This window comes from Struthio camelus, chromosome W, assembly GCF_040807025.1.
Source record: "Struthio camelus isolate bStrCam1 chromosome W, bStrCam1.hap1, whole genome shotgun sequence".
Lineage (NCBI taxonomy): Eukaryota > Metazoa > Chordata > Aves > Struthioniformes > Struthionidae > Struthio > Struthio camelus.
In genome coordinates, this window is record NC_090981.1 from 49,997,415 (window position 1) to 50,014,754 (window position 17,340).

At 45.6% G+C, this 17,340-nt stretch overlaps 1 protein-coding gene across 3 annotated transcripts in view; it reads left to right on the forward strand.

Moving 5' to 3' along the window:
• Positions 1 to 15,085: 15,085 nt before the first annotated feature.
• LOC104146847 (chondroitin sulfate proteoglycan 4-like) overlaps positions 15,086 to 17,340 on the forward strand; it is a 38,864-nt gene continuing 36,609 nt past the window's right edge. For all 3 annotated transcript variants that reach the window (XM_068925251.1, XM_068925250.1, XM_068925252.1), the window contains exon 1: positions 15,086 to 15,189. In XM_068925251.1, coding sequence (XP_068781352.1) covers positions 15,099 to 15,189 — 91 coding nt within the window. In that variant the 5' untranslated portion in view covers positions 15,086 to 15,098. The remainder of the gene's footprint in view (positions 15,190 to 17,340) is intronic.

A 17,340-nucleotide genomic window follows, 5' to 3' on the forward strand; every position in this document is an offset into this window, starting at 1 on the left:
ATATCAAGGAAAGAAATGCTGTCAATATGTCCGTTTTTGAAATCATACTGTATTCAGAGAATTCTGAGCAGTTACAAAACACAGCTCTGGTCCTGCCCATACTGGCAAAATCCCTATTTGACTATCAGGTGGAGGATTAAAACTACCACCATGGACAAAACAAACCAAACGTTAAGAACATTTTTACAATGGTTGGATTCTGATGTGCAAAACAGCAGGTACTTCTGAAGTCAGAGAGATTTGGACCTCTGAGATCCGCAGGGAGCCCCTTTCCTACTTCTAATTATTTTCATTGGATCACATGGCTGAAAGCTGTGGCTTATTTAAAAAAAAAAAAAGCCTCCATGCCATATTTAAGGGAAAAATGACTATTTGCAACATAACAATACTCAAATGTCAGCTATCAAATGACTAATTCTGTTTTTTCCATATGAAAAACCACATTCACGCAAAGGAAGGCAACCAATTGCTTTCTTTCAAAACTCTACACTCTTTAAGAATTACAGAAATATCTCACTTGATCTATCAGGCATTATAGTTTATGAGCATCAATTTTATAGTCCTTAAGTGGAGTCAGGAGTGGGTCGGAAAAAATTACACAGACCTGTAAAACGCACATCACTGGGTGGGTCTGATTCTGCTCTCTTTATCAACAGTTTTCAAACACTGTAATTCAACTGAATTCATTGCTGTCACATGAGTATGAATGAGAAAAGAGTCAGGCTCTCTGTGGGCAGACTATTCCTCAGGAAACACCCACACAAGTAATTAAGCAAGAGATCTCCTCAGAGGAATCATATTAGATTTGGCTGGCCTTTGCCACTGCTAATGAGAAAACTGGGATAATACAGGGAAAGTGAACCTTCTTCTAGTTGTGGTCAGTGTCCACCTCAACGGATCCTCACGGGGCAGCATAACAGCAACTCTGCCAGGAGAAGCCACAGTGTCTCCCGAAGTCAATTGCACAAGTCAGTGGCCTGTGAATATAGAACGGAGCAACGCGCAATGGACATGCATGCCTATTTTCTCCATCTTCTGAACAAAAAGAGTGAGAAAGCCAAAGTAAACCAGACATGTTTTCCTTAGTAGTTAAAGCATTTGCAGAAGAAACATGGCTGGGGTGTGTTAGATTAAAGAGTATTGTTCTTCTACACACAGAATACAAATCTAGAGCCTCAGGAAAATCACACTTCGTTGCAAGCTTAAAAAAAGAGGGGAGACAATCTGTGTTGAAGGGGAACAGGATTGACTGGGAGTTCAAAGGTCTGCCTGAATAAGTATAAGCTCTCTGGATTACCCTGGCTTTAGTGAAAATGCTGACAGACTGCAAAACTAAACTAACAGTGGAACTTTTTCTCTAATTCATTGGATACCCTTCTTTCTGGTATCTATATTCCAACCATACCCACACAGATATATACCTACTATGTGCAAGGCAGACAGGAATGCGGATATAAGCAAGGAATAAATTATTTCCCTTCTTTTTCCATTCTGCTCCTTTTTCCCTTACCTTTCTCCATCAACATGTCTTTCTCCTTATTCTCATATCCATCCTCCACAATCTTTTCTAGACTCTTCTGGTTCCTTACAAAAGTCAGACCAAATATCAGCATCCAGGTTCTCTCTGTTTTGAAACAATTCATCTCTGCTTGCTTTTGGCTCCAGTGATGCTGCTGTGAAGAATTTTCTACTCTGAAACTGCTTCAGGAACAGACATATCTTCAAAGCAACCAGAGCAGCCTGGATACAGTTCAGGAAGTAATACTGGCACTCAGCATATCTCACCTTATTTCTGCTCTCTCTTAACACTAATTCAGGTCCACTCGTGCTTTGCTGCAATTCAGAATGAAGGTAGGTCTCCAGCCCCAGCTGCTGTTTTCCACCACTGCATCAATAGCCTCCTCTGACTGGGAGTCCCATACCTAGTGCTTAGACTGTCACTGCAAGTTTAGAGACCTTGTCTAGAACAAGTGCCCAAGTTTTACTAATGCTGAGAGAGCTGATGCTGGGTTGGCTACAGCGGAAACATGTGGGGAAAATCTCATATGAGAGCTATCATTCTTAAACTATTGAAGAGAAAAGCAATTCCCAGCCTAACAGAACTCCAGAGGACTAGCAGAAGAACAGCAGGACTACACAGATCTGAGATAAATGGTAATCAAGAGGAAAGGAGAAATTCTCTCTCATAATATTTTGATACATATTTTGCATTAAAAGACATTGCAGATGGGCCCTACCATCATCTGTGATCAGCCAGGACCTGAACCCGTACTTCTTTTGTTAGAAGCAGTCCTTTAGTAACACAAGTGAGTGATCTGGTTACGGCAATTGCCAAGGGAGACATGGTTCATATCTCTCAGTTGATCTTGTTGCCATCATTAGCTTTTGCACCAAATTCTCCTAGCTAAATAACTGCAAGCAGGCAATCTTTCATCAGTGATTAGTCTAAAAAAGATACACAGGAATGGCATGTGACCAGATACAGTTGGAAAGTCATATAGAGTGACAGCAACCTGAGAGCAGACCTAGACCCTATCTGAAGTGGTGGATGAGCAGCCATGTGGTGTGATGTGGGACCATATGTGCTGTTAACGGACGGGGAATTGTTAGGTTCATTGCCTACTAACAAACAAGGTAGGGAAGTGGGTAAGAGTTCAGTATCTCATAGTCTTCACCGAGGGTAGTTAAGATACCTCATACAATGGGGTAGATATCATTGCTGCCATTTTACAGCTGGGAAAGTCTGTGCTTGTCCAAAATCCTAGTTTGAGCCAGACTTTCTCTCTCCCAGCTCCCAGGGGCCACCAAACCACTAAAACATTCCTCTGTAGTAACAGCTCAGAGTGAACTGGCTCAAATTCAGTTGGTCTGAACAGTGGAACGGGATACAATAACCAAGCTGCTTCCAAAATGTAATATCAGGTTTGAAATACCACACACCAGAACCAAGTGTACACACCAGTTCTATTAGAGCACTGAGGGATCTGCCAGACAGGATGTGTCAAACTTATGCCAGAAGCATTAAAAGGTATCTCTTAAAATTGATCCCATCCCTCTTAAGAAAAGGAAGGGGTTAAAAATTAAAACAATCTTGCTCAAGTAACTGTCCTGGTTGGGAAACATTAAACGACAGTGGATGACAAGTTAGCCACAAAGTGACTAAAACTGAAGCTATGTAATGACTCATCCCTCCAGTATGTCAAAATTATAGCTGTTAGCATGCCACCTCAAGACCTCCCACGTCTCCATGTTTCTATGTTTACTAAATTTGAACTGTCTGGATTAAGTCCCATCCCTGTCCAGCTCAAAAAACTTTTGCTGATTTTAGTATTTTCCTGATCTTTTCATCTCCTCTTCACGCAAAATCCTTCCTGTATTTTCCCAGGTCCTCTTAACTGATAGAAGGCTCCTCAGCACCTGAATGACAAGCCAGCATCCCAGCCTTCAAATCCCACTCTTCCAAACTCACTTCCACAGCAAAACATACACAAAAATACATAAAATATTAACCATAACCATACTAACCATTACAGAAACATACCCCAAATGTCTATAAAACCTAGAGGCACTTCTATGTAATGTCAGTTCTGCAACCTAGCTCAGCACACCTCATTTCAGTCTACCATTTGTACTATTTCTTCATTATCTCATCAGATCTATTTCCTATCCCATTAGGCTGTGGTTGTTTTAAACTAACTATCCAGAGAGAAGCCCAGGACTTCCGTTACTCAAGGCAAATAAATGATAATGATGAAGTGATATGGGAGAATTGGCAGAGGGTTCTGAAGAAAAATCTGCAATGAGGTAACTTGTTTAGATATAGGAAAAACAAAACAATACACGTTTTAAATGTGCATGAAATAAATGATGATGTCCAAATGTTAAGGGAAAAAACTCCATAATATTGTACATTATATACCATGTACTAAACAGACCTAAGGTTGCCTTAAAAAGTGTGGTAAATCCTACTTGGATTGGCACAAGGCCAACAACAATCCCAGCTGTGCTTCACACATGTAGTGTAGGGAAGTGCATGTACTCATCTGCCAATCCCTATCAGTGTAAACTGCCATTAGGAAGTTCCTATCAGACAGCACGAAGTGGAAAAGCCGGAGCCTCTGTATAGAGAGATGATGACAGCCATTTCACGTGACAGCCATTGTAGTCGTCCCTTCCTTCGCCAGGTTCTAAGGTATATGGACCTCTGCTAGATTTGACAATCTGGTCCATGGAGTAACGCAGAGAAAGGATCTTTTGAAGGTACAAGGGGAAGGTGTGAGATAAGGCCTTGCTAAGACCAGTATATAATTCTGAGTCACCCGTGTTTAAGAAAGATGGTTTCAACCTAGAAGAGGTGCATAGAAGGCTGACAAGAACACTCAGGGTATGGAGAGTCTATTTTATGAGAGGATGCTAGCCATGAACATGGCTTGTTCAGCCAAGGCTGAGAGAAAAAAGACTGCTATCTATAAATACACTTGGGAAAGGGCTAAACACTCTTTGGGTTGGTAACCATTTAGGCTAAAAAGCAATGTTGGCACAAATGAGAGATAAACTGGCCATAAATAACTTCTGCTGATAATTAGAAGTTTCCAAACAGTTAAGATTAATCAGGTTCAGGGGCAGGTCTGCAAACAGGTAATCACGCCTGGGGCAGGGATGAGAGCAAGTCATGAGATAGAGCTCAATAAATGAATAACAGGGATTATTTTATGATGTAATGTCTGCAGTAGCTGGGAGTGGGATTTAATGATTCAGGTGGTCCCTTCCATCCTGTGTTATTACGTTGCCACAGCCAACATTATTCTGTACCTATGGCCAACAGAAAAAAAAAAAGAGAGAAGTTCATTGCTTCTAACGCACATGCTTTAATAAGTGCAAAACAGTCACATCATGAAAACTGAAAATAGCTAGCTTGAGCCAGAGAGAATGTAGCAAGCCGAGCAGCACCTGCATAAGATTGATGCAAGAGAGGAATCCAAAGCAATCCAAAAGCTGCTAGGAACAGAGGGTATTGATTTACAAGAAGAGACAGCTTTCTGCATAGCAATGGTTTGAACTTATTACAGATGCAATTTGATAAGTAGTCTCAAAAGCAAAGCAGTACAAAAAGCATTTGCAAATGCACCTTCTAATACAGGCAATAGGAATGAGAGCCATGACTTCAGCAGGATGGCTGTAAAGCTATCACTCACTTCCAATGATGTTCAAAGTAGCACACGCAGAAGCACCAGATGTTCAAATGGAATAAAAACTATGACACTGAGGACAGTTCTCATCAACCCAGGATTCACTTTGAAGGAAAAAGATATGCAATTATTATTGGAAGAATGTGGATTGTTTGCACAGGCAAATGAGAAAAACAGATCAGTGTGGATGAGCATAAATGATTTTCTTAAGAGAGTAAGGGTCTAACCAAAAGGCTCTTAGGAGTTACAAACAACAGTCATAAAGCTACTGATGAACTGGAGTGGCATAAAAGAAATGCTGAAGCCATAAAGGATTAGCAAAACTACATAAGTCAGTGAAGCAAAGTGCATCAGAAAAATAAAATTCAAAAGATAACTGTTTGAAAGCTGTTTTTTCATTTCATTATTTTCATTCACCATTCTCACACACATATTTGTAAAGATGCTACTGCAGTCTCTGATCCCCAGGTAACCACTATCTCAGCCATGTCATGAAAGAGATGACGTTTTTCACTAAAATGTAAGAACTTAATTCTGCAGATGTCTGGAGAGAGACCACATGCCACTGTCCTGGAACTGAAGCCCTCCCTGGGGTGTTGCTTTTCTCCTTCAGTGTGCTGAAGCCAGAGGTGTGAAAACCTTTTCTTCATCACCATTCCTGAGAGTTCCTCAGCCTCCTTTGACCTATACAGAGGATAGATTCCAGCCTCCTCCCCGTGTTAAGATAACTCGCATAGTTTTGCCATAGCTGTGTTTCTGTTTTTGCTTTGCTGGATTTTTGGCTTTTGCTTTGGCAGATGAGGGTGAAGCTTGAATTCAAGATTCTCAGTTCTGATAGATTATCTCTGGGGAAGCTTCTGGAGTTGTATGCTTTAAATAGATTCCCTTGAAAAAAAATGGCCTGAGACTTGCATACGGATCTGTGGAAGAGAGGATGCTAAACTGCAAAACTAAACACTGAACTTGAAGTGAATTAATATTTCTATTAAGCAGTGTGACAATTTAGACTCTTGCATGTATATATATCAGTAAATATCTGGGATAAAGAAACACAACTGCACATACAGAAACTGAACAAACAATTAAAAAAATTACAAACTAAGGCTACGGCATCATTCAGTGCACTGTAGGGCTTTGTCAAGAAATGACGAGAAGTTGCAATCAAAGCAAAAGAAAGGCAGCTTAAAAACAAATCCGGACGGGTAGATTCTCACACATAATTAATTTGGGCTGATATTCAAAAATTCACTTGCTATCACTGAACACCAGTGGACAGTGCTATTGGATTTTATAAGTTCCCATTTTGGAAACCATTAAGCTACTGTGTGGAGGGTAGGCTGTGATGATCTAAAGATGTTCTACCACATTCAGTATTTGTTCTCCCAGAAAGGTACCAGATGCGTCTACATTTTCCTGTTAGATGCTGAATGGTGTTGTCCAGGCCAGAGGTTCTAACTAGGCCACACTGGCTCTTGGAGCATCTTCAGAACCACCAGGAGAGCATCCCAAGTCCTTATCAGAGGAGTAAAACTGCTACAGTGCCCAGCCACTGCAGTAATTCTGGCACTGTGGTTGATGTGTGACTAGGAAAGACCACATGTGGAGCATCCTGTATTTGCTAACATTTATCCTAAAAGTCAATAAGGCAGGGTCTACAGCACGGCAGCCTATTCATGACGAACATATTCTTCTTCACTGTACTGCATTAGCAGAAAGAGCAGCCTTCATTAGTAATGGGGCAGCCTGGGAATTCAGGCACAAACATGAGGAGTTACACTGGGTCCTTCATTATGAAGGTCACCACACAGCCTGTGGATGTGCACAGCTGCACATTGATATAATGGGCCTTATTACCCACAAGAAGAAAAAAAGGAGGAGAATGCCTAGGCCCTCGACTCATGGAGAACTCCAGGGAGAAAATGCAGTATCTAGCCTGCCCACCTGGCTGTGATTTTCCTCTTGCCTGGCCACTTTACTCCACTGGGTATTTCCAGTGGGCTGGCCACATGAGCGGCCAAGTAAGGACTACTGCTTAGCAGCTTCTTCTCAGTGGCGCACCATTGCTGTGCAGGTGGAGGGCATCATACTCACCAGCATCATCCCACCAGTTATTTCTCTGGGTCTTCCAACAAACACAAGGGCAACTGCAGCCTTCTGTATTGAGTCACTCAGACTGTGCCCCTCTGGCTGAAAAAGAGGAAGATTTTATTTTTCTGGGGACCTGCTCCTGAATGCAATCTCAAAGCTGTCTGACAGAGCTCACCCAATACCAGGAGAGGAGCAAGAGCTCAGCACTCATTCTGCGATGCCTAGTCTTGGAACAGGGAGGATTTGTATGGCAAATACCTGACTAATCCGGCTAAGGGGTCTTGGTCTGAGCCAAGGGCCACCAAAAGGGGACAGGACACATTTGTTGGTTCCCTAGTAGACGCCAATGCTACCCTGCTCCCTCACACAGAGCAGAACCTTGCTTTAGGCTTGCATGGTATGATCTCCCACAGCACAAATGGTATTCCCAATCCCACTGACACAGGACAAACTCTTACCACTCTGATGCAGGGCTGTGGTTAAGAGCCCTGATCTATTGAGGACTGCCAGTCCTTGGTGCACAATGATTTCTTTTTAGATAACCACAACAGAATTTTCAGAACTGCTAATGTGGCTCAGGAACACGCATTAACCGGCATCTCAAAGCAGTGCTCCCAACTCATTTATGTACTTTTGGAAAACCCACTTTTGCTGCAAATATGTAGCCTGCTGTTCAAAATGCTGAGTGCTGACAGCTGCTATTGACTTCAGTAAGAGTTTTGTTGTCCAGTTTGAAAAGCTAAGATCGCATAGTCTAACTTTTAAGTCTTCTACGTGGGATCACAAGGGGAGTGCAGATTTTGCAGAACAGGATCCTTCTAATTTAAACTACCACAACCATAGCATAAAGGATTTTTACTCCGTTTTGAATGCTGACTTTCTATACCTTCTTTACTGCAAAAATAAAGTCCTTACTAACAATGCCCCTTCTCAATTCACTTGGGTTGCTAAATGAAGCATTGGAAAACTTGGAATTTAGAATTTGAATATTGTTTGATCTCACTTGAATTAAATGACTCCCTCATTTTTCCCAGAGGCTGTATTTCTGAAATATTTTCATTTATAAGGCACGATTTACTTAGGAAATTGTTACAGGAAAAAGATTTTTTTGCAGCCTCAGGACTCCCTCTAGTGTCATTATGGCCAGGCTCTTTGGGGATCAGTACGGACCACTGCAGTTTTGTGTTTGTTTTTGATGAAGACTGCAAGCGTGCATCAATACCTTCTCATTTATATCTAAGAAGCCTTGGTCCACTTGTCTGCTACTCCACTCATAAAATTCAAGTTGAATATTTACTATCTGATATAGTATTTAATCAAAATTAAGACTGAAAGAAAAATGCCATTTTAATGAAATAAACATTGGGTTGCTATGGCTTTGTCTGAAGGTCATTTATTCTCCACAGGCAGATATATTAACATGATGAGCACAGGATGCCTCCTGAGTGCTTGCAGCCAGTATTCAGTTCTTCCCATTAGAATTATCAGGAGTACTGAGTGTTTGTTTCGTATCCACTGCTGTAGATTTAAGCATAATTTCACCCAAACCAAAGAAATCTGATGTAAGTTGTTTCACAAGATGTGGAGATTTTGGGGTTTTTAACTTGGTTGAAAGCCTATGGGAGCCCTAAGAAAGTCTTGACCGCAGCAGCAATTTGCAAAGAGTACTGGTGGCTGAAAATTGACACAGAAATTATTCTCTAAAAAGTGGTTTCTGGTATCAAATGAAACTCATTTATTGTCAGAGAAGCCTTTTTCCAACAAAATCCAATAAAGACACTGATGTGCAGTGTATTATACTGCTCAGTAATGTCATGCATTCTAGTTTAACTAACAGACGGATAGACTGTCAAGTGCACACAAGCAGATCTCATCAGTAACAGGAAAGAAACTGTTAATTACCTGCACGGTAAGCCTTGAGGGTAAGGCTGCTGCATATCCAGCTGGTATACGGAAACAAGCCCACAAATGAGGAAGAAAGAACAGAAAATAGAATACTTTACATTCTGGATTTCTGCCTGTCTGACCGCATGACCAGGATTTTTGTTACAGAATCACAGAATGGTTGAGGTTGGAAGGGACCTCCGGAGATCATCTAGTACAACCTCCCTGCTCAAGCAGGGTCACCTAGAGCATATTTCCCAGGATCACATCCAGACGGGTTTTGAATATCTCCAGCGAAGGAGACTCCACTACCTCTCTGGGCTACCTGTTCCAATGCTCTGTCACCCTCACAGTGAAGAAGTTTTTCCTCAGGTTCAGACGGAACTTCCTATGGTTCAGTTTCTGCCCGTTGCCTCTTGTCCTGTTGCTGGGCACCACGGAGAAGAGACTGGCCCCATCCTCGTGACACCCTCCCTTCAGATACTTGTACACACTGATGAGATCGCCTCTCAGTCTTCTCTTCTTCACACCGAACAGGCCCAGCTCTCTCAGCCTTTCTTCAGAGGGGAGATGCTCCAGTCCCCTCATCATCTTTGTAGCCCTCCGCTGGACTCTCTCCAGTAGGGCCATGTCTCTCTTGCACTGGGGAGCCCAGCACTGGACACAGGACTCCAGGTGAGGCCTCACCAGGGCTGAGTAGAGGGGCAGGATCACCTCCCTCGACCTGCTGGCAACACTCTGCCTCATGCACCCCAGGATCCCATCGGCCTTCTTGGCCACAAGGGCACACTGCTGGCTCACGCTTAACTTGTTGTCCACCAGGACTCCCAGGTCCTTCTCTGCAGAGCTGCTTTCCAGCAGGTCAGCCCCCAGCCTGGACTGCTGCATGGGGTTCTTCCTCCCCACCTGCAGGACCCTGCCCTTGCCTTGGTTGAATTTCATGAGGTTCCTCTCCGCCCACCTCTCCAGCCTGTCCGGGTCCCTCTGAATGGCAGCACAGTCTTCTGGTGTGTCAGCCACTCCCCCCAGTCTAGGATCATCAGCAAACTTGCTGAGGGTGCACTCTGTCCCTTCCTCCAGGTCATCGATGAATACATTGAACAAGACTGGACCCAGGACTGACCCCTGGGGGACACCGCTAGCTACAGGCCTCCAGCTAGACTCTGCACCACTGACCACAACCGTCTGAGCTCGGCCATCCAGCCAGTTCTCACTCCACTAGGACTTGTTAAGGAAACAAGTCCTGTCATGCATTCAAGACGTAAGAAATCCTTGAGTAATAAATGCCAAAGATGATAACAAACCCAGGAACTGCAGATACCGGGCTTAAAAACAAAGAAAAATTCAGACTTACGTTTCTTAGAAAATCTAAATCTTGCTGAAAGTGAGTAGGACTCAGGTTCAGAAATTCCTGAATGACTTAGGAAAACACGATTTAGAGTTAGAGGTCACTTAGGCCCTTCTCAAAATGTAGCCTTTCCCTTTCTGTAAGTCTCTTGATATTTGTTCTAAAGTCCCTGAGGCTGTGGTGTGGAGATTTCTGTCTGAAGAGACAGCCTCCAAACCCCTGCTGAGAGCAGGGTCACCTAGAGCAGGCTGCTCAGGGCAGTGTCCAGTCAAGTTTGGAATATCTCCAGGGATGGTAACTCCACAGCCTCTCTGGGCAACCTGTTCCAGTGTTTGAGTACCCTCAGAATAAAAAAGTTTTTTTTCTGTGTTCAAGTGGGATTTCCTGTATTTCAGCTTGTGCCCATTGCCTCTTGCCCATTCACTGGGCACTACTGAGAAGAGTCTGGCTCCATCGTCTTTACTCCCTCCCATCAGGTATTTATACACATCGATAAGATCCCCCTGAGCCTTCTCTTCTCAAGGCTGAACAATCCCAGCTCTGTCAGTCTCTTTACATGCCAGAGGGGATTGCCTTTCTTTGGAAGAGAGGTAATTTTGAAATAAGCATACTAAAAAGTATTATTTAGTTTAAAGAAATTATTAGTTCAGTGACTGCTGAGCTACTCACTAGAGTTACAGCTGATATATTCATTGACTGATTACATTTTTGTGACTGCATCAGTGTAGCTATAATATGGAATAGATTTGTTCTTTTAAATTTCACATACCCTAAAATAAATGTATATTTCTGAATTTCATCCTATTATGTGGTTCATGAAGTATTTTTAAAAATGTCTATTTTTTTTTAAAGAACTGCCCCATTTGACACCTCCAGCCACATTACTCATTTCTTTTCCTCTCGATTCAGATATCCATCGGCTGATCCTGCCCAACATGGAGCTGCCCCAGCTTGCACAGCATCCTGCATGTGGTCTGACTAGCCTTGCATGCAATACTATGGTTCCTATGCTCCCTTTCTGTTCTTTCCTGCTCTCCCTTTGAAATTTGTGCGTTCAGCTCCCAAACACTTCTGTATTACAGAATATTCCCATTTACCTATGTTTTGCCTCTCACGCAAATGTGTTGCTCAGTGTGACCTTTTCTCTAATGTAATTTTGAGTACTACTTCTCAAGCGCTACAGTCTAAGTGGGTCTGTCTCTACTGAGGTATATCCAGGGACTCTCATGACAATCCTTCTTGCACAGGGTTAGAGAAGCCAGGTGCTCCTAACTAGGGACATATTAAATCAGACCTGTGCAACACAAGGACTGAGCAAAGGCGAAAATTTTCCCAAGGCTACTCTCATCAGCACAGTTTCCCTGCCGCACACATCTGCTTTTCTGGTCTCAGTCATGTTGTGGATCATTATGCCAGGTTAAATCTTTTTTGCCCTTTCTGTTCACATTTTAGATCCTCTTGATGCTTTTCTACAATTCCCTCTCCAGGGTTTCACAAATCTTCTTAGAGTGCCAATTTGAAGAGAATGAAGCTCATTAGGCCTCTGCCTCTGAGATCTTTAATAAAACTGTTAAAAGATATCTGGGTGAAGATCACTCCCTATGATTTCCCCCTGGACATGGTCTCCCCCTTCCCTCCCATATCCATATACATTATTCTAAAAATGTAAAGCCTGCCAAAGGCTGCTAAGGAAAATCCAGACTGAATGATGACTACAAACCTCAAAGGAAGAGAAGAACCAGACGGCTGACCCAGAAAAAAGATTCATTCCATCACAAGTTTTCTTATTCTGCAGTTTTGGAATATTATCTAGGTTACTTATCCTGCTTATTTAGTGTCCAATTTCAGTTCACAAATTCCAGTTCCATGTGTAAGGGGAGTAACAAGTTAAAAAAAACAACCGACCTGTTGAGACACATTGAAACGCACCCTGCCAGCTGATAATATCAGAAAAAAATTTATGACTGCTAAGCTGTTCCTGGCACAGATGATGTATGCAACTTTGAGGGTATGTCTGCATATTTGAATTAAGTATGATAAGTGGCTTATATGCAAGTAGTTCAAGTGTGCTCTTCAACAGATTTTTAAAACAGAAATCCTGTGCTTTCAAATACAGGACACCACTGAGGAGGTTTGGAGTGCAGAACTTTTGCTGCCTAATTTAGGTTCTGTACAGGCCATAATCATCTCACTTTGTGCTCCTCATGTTTTATCTACCCGTTACATAGTTCTTTCATAAAGTGGGGCAAGTACTATGTATTTATGTACTGTATCCTGCACAAAAAAAAAACCTTAGTAGGAAAGGTAATAAGAAAAATACTTTTCATATTACAATTATAAATTAGAATAGTATTCGCAAAGTTATAGAATATCTAGAATTCTTAAACTTCCTTCTATTCTTTAAAGGGACTTTTAACAAATGGCCTTGTCACATGCCAGGTTTATTATCTGTCACATACCCATTTCATATGTCTCTTCTAGGTAGGTGTATAGCACCCTCACTAGAGTATTTAAACAATTACACAGTTTAATTTATCTATCCTTCAGATACGTTTGTTAAGCAAAAAATTCATGGTATGTCAGTTTTTCAAGTAAGGGTATGAGTCATACAGCACCTGCAGAGAAATAACAGTCCAAAAGTCAATTTTCAAAAACACTTTATGCATAAAAAGCAGTGCTGAAATGTTTACTGACCTGCACGGTAGGTTTAAGATAACTCTCTCCTACAACACAAGAATAGCATAGGTTATTCATTCTCAAGATTGTCAGGCTCATTGGGTAGTGGTTAATGGGTCACATTCTGCCTGGAGGCTGATTCCAAGTAGAGTGGTCTATACTGGGTCCTGTCCGGTTTAATATCCTTATTAATGATCTGCAGGAGAGGCCAAAACAAATCCTCATCAAGTCTGCGAACAACACCGAACTTGGGAATGCAGTCAATATGCATAAGGGCAGGAACTCCATTCCGGACCTAAGACAGGCTGGAGAAATGGACTGACAGGAGCATCAGAAAATTCAACAAGGACCAATGTCAAGCCCCGTCCCTGGGAAGGCAGAGCCCCTGGCAGCTAGTCCAGCCCGCGCACGGACCGCCTGGGAGCAGCTCTGTGGAAATGCCCCGGGGGCTCTGGGGGACAGCGAGCTGCACAGGAGCCAGCTGGGGCCCCGGCAGCCGCAAAGGCCAACGGCGTCTCAGGCTGTGGGAGCAGGGGCACAACCAGGAGACGGAGGGAAGGGAATGTCCCCCTTGACTCAGCACTTCTTAGGCCACACCAAGACACTGCATCCTCTGGTTTGGGGCTCCCCAGTACAAGACAGATTCCACCAAACTGGAGCGAGTCCAGCGGAGGGTCACCGGGATGCTCAGGGCTGGGGCACCTGCCCTGTGAGGAGAGGCAGAGGGACCAGGGCTCCTTCAGCCTGGAGAAGGGCAGGTTTTGGGGGCCCTCACAGCAGCCTTCCAATGGCCTATGAGGAGGCCATTGAGAAGACGGAGCCAAGCTATTAACAGAGGCATACAGCAGAGAACAAGAAACAATAGATGCAAACTAAAACTGAGCAGTTCCTACCTCACACAAAGGAACAATTACTGCTGTGAGGATAGCCAAGTCTAGAAGCAGGTTGCCCACGGAGGCTGTGAAGCCTCCATCCCTGGACCTTTTTAAGACCCCATTGACAAAAACCCTGGGCAACCTGGTCTGTATTCAGTGTGGACCCTGCTTTCAGCAGGAAGCTGGCCTGCAGACCCTCTGCGGTCCTCTCCAGCCTGAACCATTCTGTGATGCTTCGTCAGTACTAACAAGGTGAGAAGATTTTGTTGTTGTACGCTGGAGAGCAGCAGAACGTCCATCACCTTGTAAAGGACTCTGTAACTCCCCCCTACGCACCAGTTTTTGTGCTGAGGTGGAGCCGCCACGGGCACACCCCTACGCGAGTGCGGGGACGGCCAGCACAGGAGAGAGCTCTGTCACACGCCCAAGCGTGAGCAAAGACAGGTAGCTACGGACGTATGTCACATGCCAGAACTGATGAGGTCCTCAGGAGCCGTACAAGGTTCGCAGCTGCCTGGGCTGCGGACCGGCGGGCCACCGCTGCCGCGGCGGGCCGCTACGAGGGACAAGGCCCGGGACAGCTGGGGGGCCGGGGCAGCGGCTCTCCAGGGCCCAGCGCCCGCTCGCCAGGCGCCGGACGGGCCGGCTGCGGAGAGGCAAGGCAAGCGGGAGAGGCCGGGCTGCTCCTCGCCTGGGGAACCACGCGGCTCCCGCGGGCTGAAAGGCGCATTTCCCCCGGGCGGGGGGGCAGAGAGAGAGCAAAGGCTGGCACCGCGGCCCGGGCCGCCCGCCGTGGCAGCTACCGCCGCGCCCCGCCGCAGGCGGTGTTTCCGGCGCGGGGCCGTGTGGGCTGGGCTGGGCTGGGCAGGGCGGGCGGCGCCCGGCCGCGGCCCCCCGAGAGCCGCCGCGCTGCGCCGCGCCGAGGCTCCCGCCGCCCGGGGCCGCGCCCCGCCCCCGGCCCCAGCGCCGCCGCCGCCGCCGCCGCCGGGGGTGCCGGCTCGGGCCGCCGCTCCGGCCCCGCCGTGGCAGGGCAGCGGCATGGCCGGCGGGCGGGGGGGCGGCGGCGGCCTGCGCGCCGCCCCGCTGCTGCTGCTGCTGCTGCACGCCGCCAGGCAGGCGGCACTCGCAGGTAGGGCTGCCCCATGGCGGCGGGGCGCCGCTGCCTGCAGGCCGCGGGGGACGGGGGCCGCTGGGCTGGGCGGGGGCCGAGGCGCTGCCGGGGCGCCGCCGCGGCCCGGGCCTGGCGGAGCGTGGGGCGGCGTCGCCGTGGGCCGCCCGCCGCGGGGGGGAGCGCTAGGGGGCTGCTGGGCCCGGGGGGCGGCCGGTAGCGGGGCGCCGGTGCGCCTGCGGAGGTGCCCGTGCCCCTTCCCGTGGGAGCCAAGGCCGCTGAGGTGCCGTGTGCCCGGCTCTCGGGACGGGCCGCCAGCCCGCGGCTCTCACTGCCGCGGATGCGCGGTAAGGTGCGGTTTCTCGCCCAGATCTCCCCGCAAGTCACCAAATGCAACGGTACAGCGAAAAAACCTCAAGTTCTGAGATGTATTTTTCTTGCTGATGTATTAGGAAAAGGAACACAACTACAGCGCCAAAAACTGGTGTTCAGATTTATTACTTAAGTGCCCATTCTAAAGAGTGGGCTAGTAAGCAGTTGCAAAAGCGTGCCGCAATCTGTGCGGTCCAGGATGGCGTGAACGAGTTGTCCCAGCTCCCTCTCTTTAGCGATTTACGGGAGCCTGTCAGTTTCTGCCGCGCTCTGGCTATATTTTCCCTGGATTAAAGGACTAGTTGGGAGCTCGCTATTTAGTTGGGAACCAACTCCTTAACGTTTAATTTGAGCTTTAAAAATAATTCTTGGTTTTTGAGAGATTTATAAAGGCCGCATTGGTAGTTTTTCCTAAAGGATTAATTTCGACAAACACAATTTCAGCTGCGAATGAAATACGCCTATCTTCCGTTTCCACAAGAGAATCGCAGTGTCTGTATGGAGCTCTAAGCAGTGTTTTCACAGGTTTTACTGAACAAAAAGCCTCCAGGGAGGGTGAGGGTGTGCTTAAATTGCTCATGGAAATAGCTCACAGCTGTCATGCCATGGAGCTCTGACTGCCCTGAAATTGCTCCGGTAGTAGTAGTGCTGTAAATGTCACGATCTAAGGGTTTTGTCATTGATTTTGCTGGCAGTTACGTTAGGCCAACCTGTGCTGCTTTGAAAGTCTGAAGTGAAGAAGCCACTCTTTGCTTTCCTGTTGCAATATCGTTCCTCATCCCCTCTGTCACAGGCAGCGCAGGGCAAAGCCGGAGCCTGAAGGTGCATCTCCAGATTGTAACATAGCACGAATCAGCAGTGCAGCTTGAGTACTTGAGGTAACACAGGTGCCACAGCACAGGACTCTCCGCCTGAGTTAACTCGCTGCTGAACTCTGCTCTCCCATGTGGACTGGCGTCCCTATCGGGACAGCTTGTTAAAAGCCAGCTCTGGCGTCTTCCTCTAGTTTCTGCTGCAGCTGTAGTCGTGCCCAGAGATAAGAGAGATCCTGCTCCTGAAATCCTACAGTGGAATGGAAAACCAGTCACAGGCTGTAAGGAGGAGGAGAAGAAAAAAAAAAAAAGGCATTAGCAGCTTTTTATAGGCAGTGAACTGAAATTTAGGTGTTAAATGATTTTTCTCAACTCTTCAGTAAGTTTCTTTGATAGAACCAGAAATGAACGTCAGCTCTATTCATTTGATGTTCAGTTTTTTAACCATAGGACTACCTTTTCTCTGGAACCGTGGTGTGTAAAGCATTTGTAGCTTCAACATAAAGATATTCCTCACTGTGTACGTTTTAAGTGAATGTTAAATGCTTGCAAATTCACTTAATGTTTGATTTACCCATAAAGCAATGTGAATCTTACAAAGAATGGATTAACTCAGAAAATTCGTTTTTGAACAAAGATTATGTTAGCCTTGAAGGGTGTTACAGGCAAATCTGGTAACCCCATTTTCCACCTCCGTTCTTCCCATGCCCCCTGTGTAACTATCACTGTCATCTGTTACCAGCATGGAGGACAGGAAAGTACTAATATGTAAGTGGTATTTTTTTCATAAAGAACTGTCTTATGTTGTATCTCTGTTTCCCCTCTGTCATTCTGCTGCATTGTTTCTGCGCTTTGTCCTTGTAGCAAACATAATCGACTGAACTCCTCTTCTGTGAAGTGTTTGCGCTTGGTTTTGGAGAATGGAGTTTTCCAAGCGTGATCTGGGGTCTGGGTCTGCGATCTGGAAAGAGGCATTTCCAGGGGTACC